General features: G+C 35.8%; 1 protein-coding gene across 8 annotated transcripts in view; it reads right to left on the reverse strand.

Annotated features, from left to right (window-relative positions):
* The window catches only part of SLC38A6 (solute carrier family 38 member 6), a 103,218-nt gene that overhangs the window by 31,197 nt on the left and 54,682 nt on the right, over positions 1-17,339 (reverse strand). For 7 of the 8 annotated variants that reach the window (XR_011169031.1, XR_011169032.1, XR_011169036.1 and 4 more), the window contains 2 exons: positions 5,731-5,784; positions 1,812-1,907 (listed from right to left, as the gene is read on the reverse strand). Coding sequence is in view for 1 of the 8 variants with exons in the window: in XM_069092044.1 (XP_068948145.1) it covers positions 1,892-1,907; positions 5,731-5,784 (70 nt within the window). In the remaining 7 variants the exon portion in view is untranslated. The remainder of the gene's footprint in view (positions 1-1,811; positions 1,908-5,730; positions 5,785-17,339) is intronic. The other variant, XR_011169037.1, reaches the window with a different exon arrangement.

Here is a 17,339-nt window from a genome sequence, read left to right on the forward strand (position 1 = left end):
TTGGGGATCTTTTTCAGGAGGTGATCAGTGGATTCTTTCAACCTCTATTTTGCCCTTTGGTTCTAAAACATCAGGGCAGTTTTCCTTGAGGATTTCTTGGAGGATGATTTCTAGGTTCTTACTTTGATCATGGCTTTCAGGTAGTCCAATAATTTTAAAATGATCTCTCCTGGATCTATTTTCCAGGTCAGTGGTTTTTCCCATGAGATATTTCACATTGCCTTCTATTCTTTCATTTGTTTGGATCTGCTTAACAGCATCTTGGTTTCTCATAAAGTCATTAGCTTCCATTTGCTCCAGTCTAATTCTGAAGCAGTGATTCTCCTCATTGAGCTTTTGAGATTTCCATCTGGCAAATTTGGCTTTTTAAGGCATTCTTCTCTTCATTGCCTTTTAGAGCCTCTTTTACCATTTGAGTTAGTCTATTTTTTAAGGTATTGTTTTCCTCATTCAGACTGTTGACTCTCAATTCATAATTTTCTTGCGTCGTTCTCATTTCTCTTCCCAATTTTTCCTCCACTTCTCTTATCTGCTTCTTAAGGTCCTCTATGGCCTGTAACCAGCTTGTATTTTCCTTTGAAGCTTTTGGTGTAGGAGTTCTGACTTCACTGTCTTCCTCATGTTCCATGCTTTGCTCCTTTTTGTCCCCAAAATAGGAGTCTGATATTGGAGTCTTCTGTGTGCTTTGTTTCCTTTGCCTGGTCATGTCGCCCCTCAGTCACTTGACCCGTGGGCTTTTTGCCACAGTGGGACTCTGCCACCAGACAGGGGAGCTTTCGTCCCAAATGCTGGCGTTTTATCAGGGGCTAGAGCTATTAGTTGGGTGCCCTTGCTGAAGCCTCCACATGCTCTGGCAAGCTGGACACACACCCCAGGACCTCCACCCTAGACCGTAATCCAGATCCAAGAAGGTTAAAGCAAGAGCGATTACCCCTCAGACTGGTCACTTGGTCCCCCTACAGTCTGCAGGCCAGGAGCTGAAGCTGCCACATGGCACCAGGCTCCTCGCCCTGTGGGCAAAATCCGATGCACTCCCAACTACTGAGTCCTAAAGTCCAGACTGCACTGACCTCTCACTTTGTCTTTCGCATCTATGTGTTGATAAATCTGTAAACGGCCACAGTTGCTGGTGATTTTGAGTCCCTCCAGCAGGCGGCTGGTCAGGCCCACCCTGGGACTAAAACCTCCAGCTCATGGGCCTGGGCTTCGCTCCCACACCACTGCACTGGCTGATTCCTGCTGGCCTGCTGGGCTGTCCTCAGCGGGAGGTTAGCTTCTCTGTGTCATTTTGTGGGTTCTGTAGCTCCAAAGTTTTTTCAGAGTCTCCTTTTACATGAATCGGGGAAGGTGGAAACCGGAGCTGTGTTGAGGACTTGCTTCTACTCCACCATCTTGACTCCGACCACTCAATGAGTTTTCAGTAAGAAATCCTGCTTGGCTTGTTGTTCCCACCTACCTGGAAGGAAATGATTTTTTTTTCTGGCATTAATAATTAATAAGTTAATTAATTTGCCAACTATATTTATGCAGACGCTGAAATACACACATAGACCTGCAATTAAGTTTTTAAACAAAAATTTCCTGTGAAATGACAAATCACACTGTTTCTGATTCCTCACTTTCAAAAGAGTATGAATCAATTCTTTCATACCCTTAGGATGACTCAATTTTATCCCAGTGGCTTTCTGAAAGAGTTAAATCCACTAATAAGGGATGGATATAAACTACAAGTATAAAACAGAACTCACTAAGTAATAATGCAAGAAAAAAAGTTGCATTTATCTCTTACTCATGTACAAGTAAATACTTACCAGAAAAAGTGAGGTACCCAAACAACGCTGAAATAAATGAGAAAACTTAAAGCAATCACTGTGTTGGTCACAATCTGCATTCATCTCTTTGAAGGTCTAAAAGACAAAAACAGAACCAAAATAGAACCACAAAACTGGACAAGACAAGAACCATAAGTTGGGTAAGATATGGACAGGAGGTCAAAGAGTCTGCAGACTCCGGGTCATGGTGCTCCTCAGCTTTACAAAGCTGAGTTCATCAGCAACTTTATACCAGGAATTGCAATGGAAAGACATTATATGAAAATATTTTTTATCATGTGACATTCTCCATGAGGATTCCACTGAGTTTTTGTACAGTTGTCCTAGAAACTCTCCAGAATCTAACACGGGGAACCATGCGGAAAAGATGGAACTCAGAAAAGCCTCAAAATGTCAAAGGCCTTTTTATTTATCTTAAGATAATTTGAGATTCGTACACATTACCTTTGAAGCTCACAGTATATGCACAATATTGAAGTATGGCAGAGAAATGAAAGTGCCACAGTTGAAATGGCAAAAGCACTTTGAAAATTTTTTTAAAAAGTGAAATTGTTAGTTTCCTTTTGAAAAAGCTACCACTAAATTTGACATTCAACTCATATTTTCCAATGTAAGAAATCTGGTTGAACTCAGCATTCTTTATTAAAGTAGCAACATCATTCAAAGGAAAATTATTTACATGATGTGAGGGGCAGTTATGGATGTATTCATATTTATTTAAAAAGCCTTAATGATGCCTCCTCCTTTTATGTCACAATTATTTTGGGACTCTGCTGCTTTACAAACATTCTCCCCTCCAAGCTTGACTCTAAATAGTTATGGTCAATTTCAAAATCTACAGAAAATGTTTTAGTATGTGGCTGGTTTCCCCTGTCACCCTAATGCTTTCTGGGAACCTTCTCTTGCCATGAGCTACATGTAACCACTAGAATAGTCAATCAACAAGCATTTATTAAGCATATACTCTGTGCCAAGTGCTGGGGATACAAAGACAAAAGTGAAAAGAGTCTCTGTCCTTAAGTACACAGTGTAGCTGGGGAAGAGCACACTGTATAATTATAACTATAATCATAATTATAATTATGTATAAAGCAAAGCCTTCATATAGAAGGTGGCGCTTGAACTGAGAGTTGAAGGGATTCTGAGAGATGTAAGTGAGGCAGGAGTACATTCTCACATTAACACAAAGGCATAAATGTGGGAAACAAAGGACTGTGTCAAGAGGCCAGTTTGGTTGAACTGCAGTGAGCATGGAGGAGAATAACAGGCAATAAGGATGGAAAGGTGGGTTGGGGCCAGGGTGTGAAGGACTTTAAGTAACAAACAGAAGAATTTATGTTTGACTCCGGAGGTATAGCCAGGTTGCAATTAGTCTGAATAACAAAATGCATGAAGCATTCTTCAAATTTGCACTACATTATTTCTATTGGGTTGGATCCAATGACCATATTTTATATAATTATAACTTCAAATAGCACAAATTCAAATACATCTAGCTACTTCATAGGAATCCTTGCTTGCACTAATAGGCAGCCATTATTTTACCAAGAAGGCAAGTGAGAGTAAGACCTATATTTTGGGGAAATTAGTTTGGCAGCTATGAAGGATGGATTGGAGATGGGAATGACCTGAGTCAGGGAGATCAGTTAGGTAGCCTGTTGCAATAATCTAGTTGACAGATGATGAGGGCCTAGCCTAAAGTGATGGTTGTGGGAAAAGAGAGAAAGGACTGGATGAAGAGAGGTTGTGTGGCGATAGAACAGGTAAGAATTGGCAACTGAATGTATCTATTGGGTGGTGGAAAATGAGAAGTCAAGGATGGCACTGAGGTTGTGAACCTGGGTGACTTAAAAATAGTGTTGTCATCAACAGGAATAGGGAATTTCAACAGAGTGGTGGATTTAGAGAGAAAGATAATAAGTTGTATTTGGGAACCCTCAGGTTAAGATGTCTACAGGGAACATTTGTTCAAGAGGCAGTTTGTGGTGCTGGACTGGAGCTCAGGAAAAAGACCACAGAGAGGCAGCTAGGTGGTGCAGTGAATAGAGCATTGGCCCTGGAGTTAGGAGGACCTGAGTTCAAATCTAGCCTCAGACACGTAACACTTACTAGCCATGACCTTGGGCAAGTCACTTAACCCCAATTACCCTGCCCTTCCCCCTCCAAAAAGAAAAAAAAAGACCAGAGCTGGAACTCTAGATATGGGAGCCAACAATGTAGAGATATTAAAGAAACCTATGTGAGTTTAAGAGAAAACCAAGAGGAAGAGCATAGAGAGCAAAGGAAAGAAGACCCAAGACAGAGCCTGGGGTACCCTCACAGGTAAGGGGCATAACATGGATTCCATGATATGGAAAATTTTGCCTAATTCCCAGTTAACTTTTCCGGAATTCATAGACTCATAGAATTAGAGTTCAAGGACCCTTAGAGGCCTTCTCTTCCAAACCTTTTATTTTACATGAAGACAATGAGGCCCAGAGAAATTAAGTGATTTGTCCATGGTCATTCAGGTACTAAAGGGCAAAAGTGGGATTCAAATCCAGGGACTTCCTCTGAATCCAAATCTAGCACATGGTACTACATTGCCTCTTTTAACAACTCAATTCAACCTCAAGCCATACTATTATTAATAATGTTTTCTAAGGTGACTGTGCTTAGTAATTCTCAGCCTGTTTGGGAAGTAACCATTCTAAAGAGCATTTTTCTAAAAACCAAGTGTACATAATATATATGAGAACAGAAGAGATAGTTGGATATGAAAACTGCTGAAAAATTACCTCAAAAATAGTTTTTAAAGTAGGGTGAAAGAAAGGTACATTTGGGCATGATGACATCTAGCTTCTTATACTGTTAGGACACAAATTACTAAAGAATGAAAAAACATAACTCCTTGTTCTCTAATACTATTCTTTAAACATACTATATTTCTATTTACTACATAAAGGCTGCAATCTGCACTAGTGAGATGAATACCCATGCAGAAGGACTTGTGGATTCATAAAGGTATTCAAGCTGTAAGAGGCCAGGTTCAGACAGCCTATAAAGTCCCCTCTCCACCTCAAAACTGAAGGCAGGACTCCAGATGCTGAAGGTCATAGGGCTTCCAAATGCCATAAAAGGGAGTCATTTGCTTAGGTTTGCCCTGAACGGTATAAGTAATGGTGGGATGTAAAGAAGCCCTACAGCTGGAAACTGTGTCCTTGTCTTCGTTAAATAAGAAACCTGGGCTCTTCAGAGGGCAGAGCACAGTCCAGGCAAAGGTCAGGTCATGCATAGTCTACTGGTACTCAGGTCCACCCTTTTTGCATTCTCAGTCTTTTAAGGCTGACACATGAAGCATGCTCAAGCCCAAAGAGTAAGGATTGGCCTATGGATCCCAGATTTATCCTTCAATACTAAACTCCAGAAAGAAGCAAGTTTTTAAGTTTTGAATGTCTACCAGAAATCACCATTGTATATATGAAATCAAAGGTCTACTGGTTAAGCTGAGTTTTGTTACAGACAGGGTTTTACTGAAAGTAGGAATTTTTGATGTAATAGACTGGTTAGCTTTACAAATCCATTGAGCTGCAAAATGCCTGTATCCACAGAAAGATTCACTGGACAGACCAAACACTTTGATAATATCTTCTATGCAAGGGCTCATTTAAAACCACACCATCAAAAGGTGCCTGTTTTATGACAGGCCATCCTGTGCTTAAAAATACAATTTTGGTGGGCAAAACTATATTTAGCATTTCCTATGAAAAATAACTGATAAGCATAAATACCTTCAAAACAAATATTTTTAATTATTTTTTTATTTTTATTTTATTTTTAATTATTATTTTTATTTCAAAACAAAACTTTTATAGTTAATACATGAAAATTAAATCAGAAAAGTCTGCTAACAATTTACCTCTTTGGAGAAGTGAAAAAGCTTTGGTTTACGTTCCTTTGTGATATCTGAACTCTGTGAAGATAGGGAAGAAAAATAAGAAACCAAAAGTTAGCCAGTTATTAAACTGGCCTATTCATAATCACCATGTATACCTATATAGCGTTTTAGATACATTTAGTTCATTTGAGCCTCACACAACATCCAAGATACTACCTACCATCATTACCATTCAGTTTTTGAATCAGTTTTTTTAAAACAATGAGAAAAATGGGGCATAATAGTAGCTTTTTCACTAATTAAAAGAAAACAAACATTATTAGCATGACTTTCTTGTCAGATTAAAATGAGAATTTTTATAAGTCTTCAAAATAGAACTAAGTCAGGGGCAGCTAGAAGGAGCATGTGAATAGAGCACCAGCCCTGGAGTCAGGAGGACCTGAGTTCAAATTTGACTTCAGACACTTAACACTTACTAGTTGTGTGACCTTGGGCAAGTCACTTAACCCCAATTGCCCTGCCTTACCCCTCCAAAAAAAAGGACCCTCCCCCCAAAATACAACTAAGTCATTACCTGGAAGAATTCCCTTACATGAGTGAGGGTCAGTGGACAAGGGATGGACCATATTTTCACTATAACTTGTAAGGTGAAAGAAAAGTAAGTACCTAAATTGTACTTATAAAATTTTATGATGAAATAGATTACTTGAAAGAGACCAAAGCAGTGGCAAGTCAATCTCTCCTTAAGGAGATTCTGTTTAGTCTTATTTCCCTCTAAATTAAATTGTACAGTTAAGGACATTACAGTTAATTAATGTTCTCTCCACATAACTAACCAAAATTGATGAAACTAGGCTATGGCCATCTCCCCAGCAGAGGCACTCCACATTTGATAAAGCCTTACACAATCAATGACTATATGGGAAACTACCTGTACGGTCAGCTAAGCTTCGTAATTATTATTACTACTTGCAGAGTTTAAATGCTTACATTGCATCTGAGAAAATTCAAGCTTCAGGCCTAGCTTACAGAGTTCTGAAGTGTTTAATAAGGCTAGGAGAGCCGTATAACAGAAGAGGGGCATTATAACCTTGGACACATGGACTCTGTAACTCTCTTTTGCCTCTAAATAGACTTCTTAACCTTTTTTTGTGTCACGGACCTCTTTGACCGTCTGGTAAATTCTCTTAACTCTTTCTCAGAATAATGATTTTTTTTTAAAGCAATCAGGGTTAAGTAACTTGCTCAAGGTTACACGGCCAGTTATTTCTGGGTGTGGTGCTAAGTATCTGAGCCCAGATTTGATTCCTAGGTCATCCCGACACTGGAGCTGGTGCTCTTACTCGCTGAGCCACCTGGCCACCCCTCAGAATAATGATTTTAATTAACTTAAGGAAATGATAAATTTCAGCTAGAGGTTGGTGAAAATAAAAATATAATTGTTTTCCCATTCAGGTTCATGAACCCCAGGTTAGAATGCTTGCTCTAAGACAGATGATTAAGAATTATTAAAGGTAGCCTTGGAAGAGACATAGATTGAATCTTAAATGATGAAATAACAAAAGCTTGTAGATAAGAGAGTCTTTAATGAGAGTGATGAAGTATCTTCCTGGATGTCCTACCCACAATCCCTTCTTGGCCAGATAGCAGGTACTTCAGATATGTATAGTGAATGAATATGGAGATAGTTGCTTGACATAAGATAAAGGAAGAATGAACACTCTTTGCTTCTGCTCTCCAGGTTGATGTGGATATGAATATAGGTCATTTTCTTTGTCTTAAAAAACATTAAAACCTAAGATAGGAGAATAGAAAACCAAAGGGACCATATCTGAATTCTGAATGATCTATGTATAAACCTAGTTAGGAAAATATTTTTAAAAGAAATATGAAAAGAAACTCTGAAGGAAATTCTTTCCCAGAAGGGTCTAATGAGAATTTTTTACAACTATACTTTTTTATGGTAGACACCCTGTTTTTAACCTATAGTTACTCATTGTGTCAACACAACCACTGTAGTGTCTGGATTTGGGGGAATAACTACTTTGTAGGCTGATATCCAGGCTAAGGGAATATAAAAAAGAGACCTGTGCTTTGCAAGAAGCCAAATAAATAAATAAATAAATAGTATTTCTATCTGATATTTATCTATTCAACCAAAGATTAATGCATTGCTAAAACAAGTATCAAGAAAAACCCACTTAACTTTCTTACGAATAAAATGAACCAATGAAAAGTCATCTTTAGATCTGATAGAACCAAGTAGAAAGTGAGAAAGGTGGATGATATGAAAGAAAGTTGCTTTGATACTACAATATTTGATTTATGAAGAGGAGAAAAAAATAAAAGGAAACAACTATACAGTCTTAATTCTAACCATTTAAAACAGGTGAGGGTCATTGGTTGTCATTTACAACTTAGCCACTGTTGATTGGGCACCCATTTAAACAGCTAAGCAGGTACTATTAGGAAAATTCACTATCTCCCACCCCTACTTCCCCAGTATATTCACCTCTTGCTTACCAGATTACTTCTGGCTTTGGCAGATGCTCTTGGTAAAGGCTCTGCATTTGAGGCAATGAGCAGTAAGTAAACCCAGGCTCCCTACCTTTTTATTTTGGGTGCCACAGAGTGAGTTGCACAAGATGAGCAGGCACAGATGGGTGTTACCTTTACCCCAAACTCACCCTTCTCCTAAACTTTCCTATACTGTCAAGTGTACCATCACACTTCTACTCATTCAGGTTTACAACCTCAGTGTCATCCTCCACTTCCTTATTCTCTTCATCCCACAAATTCAATCAGTTCCCACATCTTTCACATCTACCTTTATATATCTTCCATCTGTCTTTTTCTCTATTGAGAGTTATCACCATAGTTCAGGTCTTCATGACCTTTCACTTGAATTACTGCAAAAGTTTTCTAACTGGTTTGTCTACTTCATCTCTCTCTTCTTGAATTCATCCTCCAAACAACCACCAACACGATTTTCCTAAAGCTCAGATCTGATGAGGTGACACCCCTACTCAAATTCCAGTAGTTCCCTATAGAATCATCAAATATTGTTTCATTTTTCTAAAATGTCTATTTTGAATAAGCTTTGTAATTTGCACAATTACTAGTACAGTAGTATAGGAATATAGTTTATTAACAAATAAATATATGCATATTGGAAGTGCATGCTCAAAAAATTTTAATGAAAAGGGTGCATGATCAAAAAATTTTGGTATTTACTGACTCAGAGCAGAAATAAGTGAGGAACAGAAAATCAAGGCAAGAGAAATCTACAGTTTTATGGAGGATGAAAATAAAAATGAAGCAAACAGAATGGAGAAAAGTGGTCCTGATCAAGTTATAAAAAGAAAAAATCAGGGAGACAGAAGATAATTGGGAATAACTCAAGTTATTTATTACCTTGCCTAAGATATCCTTCTTCTCTCCTTCATCTATGAAAATCCTAGACAAATTTCCAACTTCAGCCCAATTCCCACTGATTCTACAAAGCAATAGAATGATTGTTCTCTGCTCTAAATTACCAAAACACTTATAGACTACACTGCACACATTACTACTTAATTATATGATTTTGCTATTCTGTGATTGTTTCATATGCATAAGTCTTGTGAACTGAAGCTCTAAGGGAGGGATCAATTCTATACTTCTGTATTCCCATAGCTCCTAAACCCAATGTTGAGCACATAGAAAGAAGATAAATACTTGTTAACTGGTTACAAAAATTTTTTTCTATTTTCTATTTCTTTTCCTACTTTTATTAACTTAAATGTTGTTTATAATAATGAGTTATACACTAACTTGTAAATTTGAAAAGAATGCTAATATAAAAGATCTAGGGCCAAATTCCCAGTTATGTGGCTGGCACATACTGGAATTTTGAGGCAATTACATGGTAAAATTAATCTTTTTAACCTTATAAATGTTCACAGACACACAAAAAAGAACAAAAATCAATAAGAAAAGTTCAAAGAGAAAAGGGAGACATAATCATGGTTTTTATCAGCATTATTTTATAGCTTTGGCTCAGAAAAGTTAATTTTATTATGTTATTGATTTTAAAATAATTTTAAATATAGTTTTGACATAAAAACATAGAGAAATTGATCCCCTCAAAAAACCCTGGAATAGTATCCTTTATTTTCCCATTCACCATTAATTTTAAAACCAAAAGTTTAAATATATCAAAATGGATTTGTCAAATAAAGAAATAAATCTTTTTTAAAAATGCATTTTTTCATTGTCCTATTGCAAACCAAATTAAAATTTTGCTTACAAGAAAAAGCCTGAACAGATGGTTTCTAACATTACTATAAATGCAGAATAAGAGTATTACTTCCATATGACTGTTCCAGTTAGAAATCTGGACCAAATTAGAGCATATCTGCCATGACAGAAATTAATGCTGTAAAAACTACAGTGGGCATATCTTACCAATACATTTCACCTGTTTCAAACCATTAACTATGAAAACTAAATCATACTAGTACAACTTCCAATTTAACGATTTTTCATCAATACCAATTAATTATTTAATATCCACAAACACATATCTGTATGCATTGGGTTCTGCCTATATAAATATAAGTAAGTACTCTGGACATAATAATCATTAGGATAAGGGCATTACCAACATATCTTTTTACTGTAAGGACTGGTATTTATTAATTTAAATATATCTGGAGGTTATAGGATAATAGATTTAGAGGTAGAAGAGCCTTAGGTCATCTAGTCCAAACCCCCTCATGTTTCAGATGAAAAACTGAGGCCCAGAGACATTAAGTGAATTGATTCAGGTCACACAAATAAGAGGCACAGGGGAAAAAAGGAAACAAATATGCAAAAGCACCATGAAAATGATTAAATGTAAAACTGTTTTATAGGAATCTTCAAATTGAAAAAAAATTACAATCATATAGTGCTTTGGCTCTTGGGATCATATTTCTATTTCTGAGCAAAACTATTTTATTCTATATTTTAGCCACAAAAATAATGACCTGATTATATTGGCATAAATTCTGAACATACTAGGTTATTTTGACAATTCTTCAGGATGGGCTTTGCTGTCTTACTCTAATGCTATTTTCCTTTTTTTACTTTTTATGAAGATGCCCACATTTTTTTTATTTGTAAAATACAATTTTGGTAAGTGGCTATAAAAAGAAAAAAAAACTTTTACCAAGTTTATGAAAAGTATATTTAGATAGATATCTTTTTGCAAACTACTAAATACTTAATCTTATTAAGCTTAACATGTGGAGCCTCACCATGAAACATCTATACAAAGAGAGGGAAAAAAAAGGAGGATTTTCTAAATTGCATATAATAACATCTTTAAGATATTAAAATCTATTTATGTTGCCCAAGAGAAGTTTTTGTTTTCCTTTGTCTATACATTTTTAGCCATGCTGAACCATCCTGGTTTTTCTTACATAAATGGCTTAAATTTAGCTGGAATTAATTAATTTTTTTAACTGCCCTAAAAATTAGCTAGTTAAAAACTCTAAGAAAGAACTGCACTTTAGAAGTTAAAAAAAAATTTATTTCTTTGTAGTGGAGGCAACACAACAAAAATCTCTCAAAAAACTGAAAAAACAAAAAAATAGTTCAGAGAATAAGTCCCTCAAGAACCTATGTATAGGTTGCCAAGAGTAAATCAAACATGCGCAGAAATATTTAGAAGTTTTAGTTCCATGGTCAAAGTTTCTGTGGTCTACCTGTGCCAAATTAATTTTATAGTTCATGTCTTGTTGACTGTAGTGTTATAGACAACTATTTTAATCCTCCCACACATCTTACTTCTCTCTGGACTAGAAAGGAAACACACATATACTTATTTAATCCATGGCTTTTGAGAATATTTAAAAATAAGAAATTTAGGCAACTATGCGTTCCTTGTGACCTGATACTAGTTTTGCCTTCTTGTTTAGTCAATTCAAAAGAATTAGACTTAATGTCCTATTTAAGGAAAAATAAAAGTGGAGATAGAAAAAGGAAAGATATTTGTGGATTAATAAGGAAGCATTCTGGAGTGCACATTCAGCATAAGACAGAATTAAATAAAAAGCAAGAACAATGAGGCCAAGTTTAGAAAGGGAAGATAAGCAGTCTATGGATCTTTTAAACTTACCACAAAAGCAAAGAACGCCTTAAAGAAAAATGATAAACTACTTGTGTAGCCAAGAAAGCCTATAAAATAACAGTAAAATAAAAAGCAATTTATAAGGAAAGTGATCCTAATGTACAGCTAAAGCTATATGTCACGGGTATGTTTTCTATTACAGTTGCTTGGTATCTGGAGCTTAGAGCTTAGAATAAAAACATTCCAACTGTGTGTCACAGATCATTTATGTAGTTTTGTAGAGCAGAATTGGAACTGGCTTACCACTAATGGCACACTATAAGGAAACGCTGCTCTTTAATGTTCCACTGTAAAGATTTTATTTTAGTATGGCAGACAAAATACTACTGTAACCCAAGTAAAAGGGTAACTAGGTAGGGCTGCAGGCAGAATAATTTACAATAAATTCAAGTTAAAAAGTCTCCTTTCCCCCTCCTGCTAAAATATCTAGTCCAGTGAAAATTAAGCCCACTGATAATTCATTGTCAAACTTGTCAAATAATATCATCTCCCATTCTAAAATGACTTATCTAACTTAGAAAGAAGTGCAAGGGGGAAAACACAGACACATAAAATTAGCAACAGTATTCTTCTATCAAGATACCAAGACCTATTGGAAAAAAATGTATCTTTAATTTTAGTCAAGGGTCCAGAAAAGAAAAAAAAATGTTATTCTGATATAATCAGCCAATGGAAAAAACACACTTTAAAAAAATGACCCTACTTTCTTATTCATGATCTATATTTTAGAAAAGCATTAGAATGTGATTATGGTTTCTCAAGAGGTCCAGCAGATTCTGTCTTGCTGGAAAGATATAGAATGTGGTTCTAGCAACACAATGAGTCTATTTTCTAAGGACCAACAGAGAAGTTCAGAAAGGCTTACTGCTATTTGGTAATGACTTTTTTTTGGCTATGGCAATCCATAAAACCAAGAAAATTACAAAATGGCTCACAGTCTTGTCTAACCCCCATATGTTTCTGCAACGATGGTGATAGAATGCTGAGAAAAGAGGCCAAAGTTGCTAAGAATCAGTTTTTAGACTATTTATAAACTTTAATTTGACTGTTGATACTCTAAATGCAAGATCCTGGATACAGTGACCAATGAATGGATATACTGCTAAGGGATCTCAATTGTATCACTCTTGACACTCTTTTTTTTTTAAAGCAATCAGAGTTAAGTAACTTGCTCAAGGTTACACGGCTAGTTATTTCTGGGTGTGGTGCTAAGTATCTGAGCCCGGATTTGATCCCCAGGTCATCCCGACACTGGGGTCGGTGCTCTTACTCGCTGTGCTACCAGGCTGCCCCATACTCTTGACATTCTTGCTATAAACAAAGCTAGATGCAAGTTGCAGCTTAATGGATGGGTCACAAGTATTCTTTGGAAATGCAAAGAAAGGAGTTGGATGAACAGGATTTATCATAATCCAGAGGCAACAAGAAATTATTTCATGGAATAGCAGGTCATGAGGTATTTAATTTAATGATATTTTCAAAAAGACCACCCTGAAAATAATCTGCAGTCTATGTACCATAATCAGTTGCTTATGAAGAGATAAATTCTATGAAGAAAGTGCTTACCTTCCAAATTAAATCAACATTCACTCTAGTACTTGTTGATTTCATGCAAAGGTGAGAAAAGGTAGGGATGAAGAGAAATATATAAGAAAATATGATTCAGGTTCATGAAAACAATCCCCCCAAAAGTTGTAAATTACACTGAAGCCTCATACTTAAATATCACAAAAACTTTTTTCAAAAAAGAATTGATAAGCACTGGACATGGAAAGCATCAAATAGCACTGCAAAAGTCAAAATGGATCAAAATGGATTGACAGGAACAGACTTGTTATTGATGTGAGAATCATCCCTGAATAGGCTGTTCAGATACATTCAGGCCATCAGCTTGATAGTGCTAAAATCATAATTAGTAAAAAATAAATAAATTATGGGGGCAACTAGGTGGCACTGTTAATAGAGCACCAGCCCTAAAGTAAGGAGGAACTGAGTTAAAATCCAGCCTCAGACACTTGACACTTAACTAGCTGTGTGACCTTGAGTAAGTCACTTAACCCCAATTGCCTTGCTTTCCTCTTCAAAACAAATTAGGATACTGAAAAAATATGTTAAATGAAAAAATAAACTCTGATCTATTTAAGCAATTTACAATAAAAATGAGAAGCTAATAATAGAAATGATTACATCCATGATAATATAACAATTTTATGCAGATGTGTAACCAATATAAATCAATTATTACAACAGATTTAAAAAGCCCAGAAAGTATTTTTTGTCAGTTGACATATTACTTACTTGACAAACACACAGAAAGAACTGTCAAAGGCAATCCCCGGTTTTAATATATACTAATTTTAAAAATCTTTGGAAAAAGAATGATGTAAAATTATGAATTTGGATGATAAAAGCTTAGCAAGATATCCAACTAAGCAAAGTCATCACAAGAGCATTTAAGAATGAAAATAGAAGGATGAGAAATACAGAAAATTTAAAAATATTTTTAACAATGTCTTTTCTCCAACAAGGTCAGTGGAACGACTATACCTGGACCCTAGGGTATGCTGGCGTCAGTTTCAAGAACCAATTGCTAAAAGGTCAATGTGGGCATTTGTTCCTCAGAAATCAGTAACTGCTACAAATCAGGGCTTGCTTTACTATTCTGTTGATGGTCTAGACTTAAAAATGCATTAACAATGAATTTTAAACTTAAAAGTATAAGTACATATACATTTTTCTTTTTTTCAGACATCCCTGGTTGTTAAACATTTACCAGTACACCTCTGTATTGCTCTATCAACACTGCCTGAGTTCTTCCGGAGTACAGTAAAAAGGTTAGGGGATGAATTTATCATTAGAATGGAGACCTGTTGACTGTAGGAAGAAAATAATAACTGGCATTTATATAAAGTTTTAAGGATTGTAAAGTGCTTTACATCTATTATTTCATTTTAGACTCACAACAAACATGCTTTAGCCTTAACATTGCAATCATAAGATGAGAACATAGGGGAGACAGAAATGTCACTAAAGAGAACAAAGCAGGGGAAAATAGCAGATTAGACCAATATTATTATAGAAGCAATTTGTGCTGAAGGCAACACAATTCTGAGGTGTTGAGGCATCATTATAAAAGATATGTGAAGGAGAGGAAGACAGCAAAAGTGTGGGGGGAAAAAATCTCACTTTATTAACACAGGGAAAAAAGGTGATTGAGAGAACAACTATAATACCAACCTATATGCCTACTGTCCCAATACAATATCTTTATAAGAGTCATCTACATAGAAATATAGGAATCTTTGATGAGGATATTAGCAAGGAATAACCAGGCTTTTGCAAATAATATTCTGCAATGGATTATATCTCTACTATTTCACAACTGACTTAAAGATATAGATTATAAGATCTGATAGTATTTATTATTTGATTATTTTTTTAAAATTCTCAGGAAAAAGCTACCTTAACAAGGTGCCTCCCATTCATTCATCAATATCACTAAAATACCTTGAAAGATAGTAAAAAAAGAAATAATGGAGTTCAGTTATTCTGATCATAAATATCAGGTGAGGCATAAAACAAAGATATATGTTTGCCAAAGGTATCCATCACTGTAATGAATAAGATCCAGCAGAGTTTAAATTAAAGAGAGATTCCTATGGATGGTGAGGTCTTTCAGATACTCCTCTTTGCACAAGATATTTTGTTGGTTATATCAAAGACTTCTGTGATCATTCAACAGAGTTTGGCTCTAACACCCACACAAGAAAGATCAAGTAGATCTATTGCCTAGACTACAACCGATAGAGCTTAATCGTCACAAGTTATATGAGGTAGACAGTACAGATGGATAATAATGAGTTGGGCCCAAAATTAAACAAGAGATAAAGAATGGCCTACGTTGTCTTTGGCAAATTGCAAAACTCCTTTAATGATCCCCAAGCCTTCCATGAAAAGTCTATCTTTTTTTTTTTAAGCAATCAGAGTTAAGTAACTTGCTCAAGGTTACACGGCCAGTTATTTCTGGGTGTGGTGCTAAGTATCTGAGCCCAGATTTGATCCCCAGGTCATCCTGACACTGGAGCCAGCACTCTTACTCGCTGAGCCACCTGGCCACCCCTAAGCAATTGGGGTTAAGTAACTTGCTCAAGGTTACACGGCCAGGTGTTTCTGGGTGGGTGCTAAGTGTCTGAGCCCAGATTCGATCCCCAGGTCATCCCAACACTGGGGCCGGTGCTCTTACTTGCTGTGCTACCTGGCTGCCCCAGAAGTCTATCTTTTTGATACTAATACTCAACTAGTTTTGCTTTATGGAAGTAGAATTTGGAATACAACAGTTTCTGAAGAATTAAAATTTAGTATGTCACAGAAGGAAATTGAAAAGTTGTGTGATAGATACAAGTAGGTTACAATATATAACTAATGAGGAAATTTCAGAGAAAAACAAGAATAAAAGATGCCATGAAGGAATTGTATGATATATGAGAAGGGCTGGTTATATTGGTGAGAATGAAGGATGACTCAGATGAACAGCCAGAGTGTACCTGGTCCCCGACAAAGTTAAGAGAAAGAAGGAAGGCTTCCAACAGATTGCATGATATTTGAAGATACTGACAAGATTTGCACAGGATGAATAAGCATGGATGAGTTTCAATCTGAATCACTGGAAAGAATTTCCAAATCAGGGTTATCACAGATCCATTTAAGCATTAGTAACAAAACAAAATTAAAGCATTAGCCATCCCCAAAAGAGATTATACTTTCAAATATTATTCACTTCAATCTGCACACATATTATCTGCTAGAGTAGACTCTCTTAGGTATGCAAAAAGAAAAGAATAACATATGGTCCCTGTCTTTAAAATTTGTAGTCATCTTAGAATGCAAAATATTTTTTAAACCAGGATCAAGAAAAACTACCACTCTTTAGAATTTCTAAGAAATTCTTAGAGAAACCATTCCTTAGTCAAATTCAGCTACTAATATTTTTTAAGTCATATTTGGCTTTTCCTTAAATCACTATGCCTCTAGCAGCCTGGAGAATCAAACTGCACAAACTTCATACAGCAGTGTGTCTATGATTGGGAATGGTACATGGCCACAAACATTCTTTATCAATATGCTATTTGATGATTAAATCTGAATGTTAACAAAGATGTCCTTCTTTTAATAAGAGTATCAGAAAAGGAATAATAGCTGCAGTTGTCTCACTTGCTCTCCTCTATACCTAGATTTATAACTCTAAAAAAGCCATCAATCAAGAGATATTTATTAAGCACCTGTTAAATGTCTGAATTATTGGAAGTCCAAATATTTTTAGTTCTAGTGGAACTCAAATTGTATACTTCTTTGCATTTGCATAAAGCTCAGCTTTTGGTTAAAGAGAAAACCTAAACTTAGATGTAACATTCTTGTGAGAAAGAATGCACATAGTGACACATCTTTAAAAAGTGAAACATTTTAACACAAAAGGTGA

The sequence above is a fragment of the Petaurus breviceps genome, unplaced genomic scaffold (assembly GCF_028583685.1).
Source record: "Petaurus breviceps papuanus isolate PSGF00001 unplaced genomic scaffold, PetGlider_PUasm1.0 189, whole genome shotgun sequence".
NCBI classification, from domain to species: Eukaryota; Metazoa; Chordata; class Mammalia; order Diprotodontia; family Petauridae; genus Petaurus; species Petaurus breviceps.